The sequence below is a fragment of the Antrostomus carolinensis genome, unplaced genomic scaffold, assembly GCF_000700745.2.
Source record: "Antrostomus carolinensis isolate BGI_N321 unplaced genomic scaffold, ASM70074v2 scaffold21994, whole genome shotgun sequence".
Taxonomy (NCBI): domain Eukaryota; kingdom Metazoa; phylum Chordata; class Aves; order Caprimulgiformes; family Caprimulgidae; genus Antrostomus; species Antrostomus carolinensis.
Window position 1 is genome coordinate 889 of NW_010311737.1, and position 732 is coordinate 1,620.

Genomic DNA, 732 nt, shown 5'->3' on the forward strand with positions numbered 1-732 from the left:
CGCCCCCGGGCGCCAGGGGCGGGGGGGGGGGAGCCACAGGCAACCTTCCGAGCCCAAAAACGGGCCCCCTTACCCCGACTACAGGCCCAAAGGTGGCCCAGAGCCCTCCGAGCCCATCGCTTACCAGCACTCGGGCGGGAAGTACATCCCGGCGAGCCAGGAGCCCCTGAGACTGAACCACAAAGAGGTGAGGTTGGCAGAGGACAGGCAGGATTTGGAGAGGTCTCGAGCCAGGCCAACCCCATCCATGGAGAAACACTCCAGAGACTGCTATAAAGACGAGGAGCACGCTGCCTCTCCCATGGCACCACCCCCCAAGCCCGAACGGAGCCACAGCCTCAGAATGCAGCACCCCGAAAGCACGGAGAGGGACTCTGCCCTCCTCTACCCATACCAAACCCTCGGGAAACGCCAAAGCACGATGACTGTGGTGTCCCAGTATGATAATTTGGAGGATTACCATACCATGCCTCAGCACCAAAGAGGGGGCTATGCTGGAGGAGGGGGGTTTGTGCCCCCCAGTTTTACCCACGTGCACAGTAGAACTTATGCCACGGCCCTTGGCCAGGGAGCCTTCCTCCCGACGGAGCTGTGTTTGCAGAGGCCTGAAACAGAGGTCCACGTTGAGTGAGCTGGTGTGGGGGGAAGGAGGGATAGAGTCTAAGCAGCCTCTGCTGGACAGTGGACTGTTTTATTTTTTCAGTGATGGAAAAAAAAAAAAACCCACAAACA

General features: G+C 59.2%; 1 protein-coding gene across 1 annotated transcript in view; it reads left to right on the forward strand.

The window, feature by feature from the left end:
• Positions 1–633, forward strand: part of ARHGAP32 (Rho GTPase activating protein 32) — a 1,117-nt gene extending 484 nt beyond the window's left edge. The window contains exon 2 of the mRNA XM_010166834.2: positions 40–633. Within this exon, the coding sequence (XP_010165136.2) occupies positions 40–631 (592 nt within the window). The 3' untranslated portion in view covers positions 632–633. The remainder of the gene's footprint in view (positions 1–39) is intronic.
• Positions 634–732: the final 99 nt, after the last annotated feature.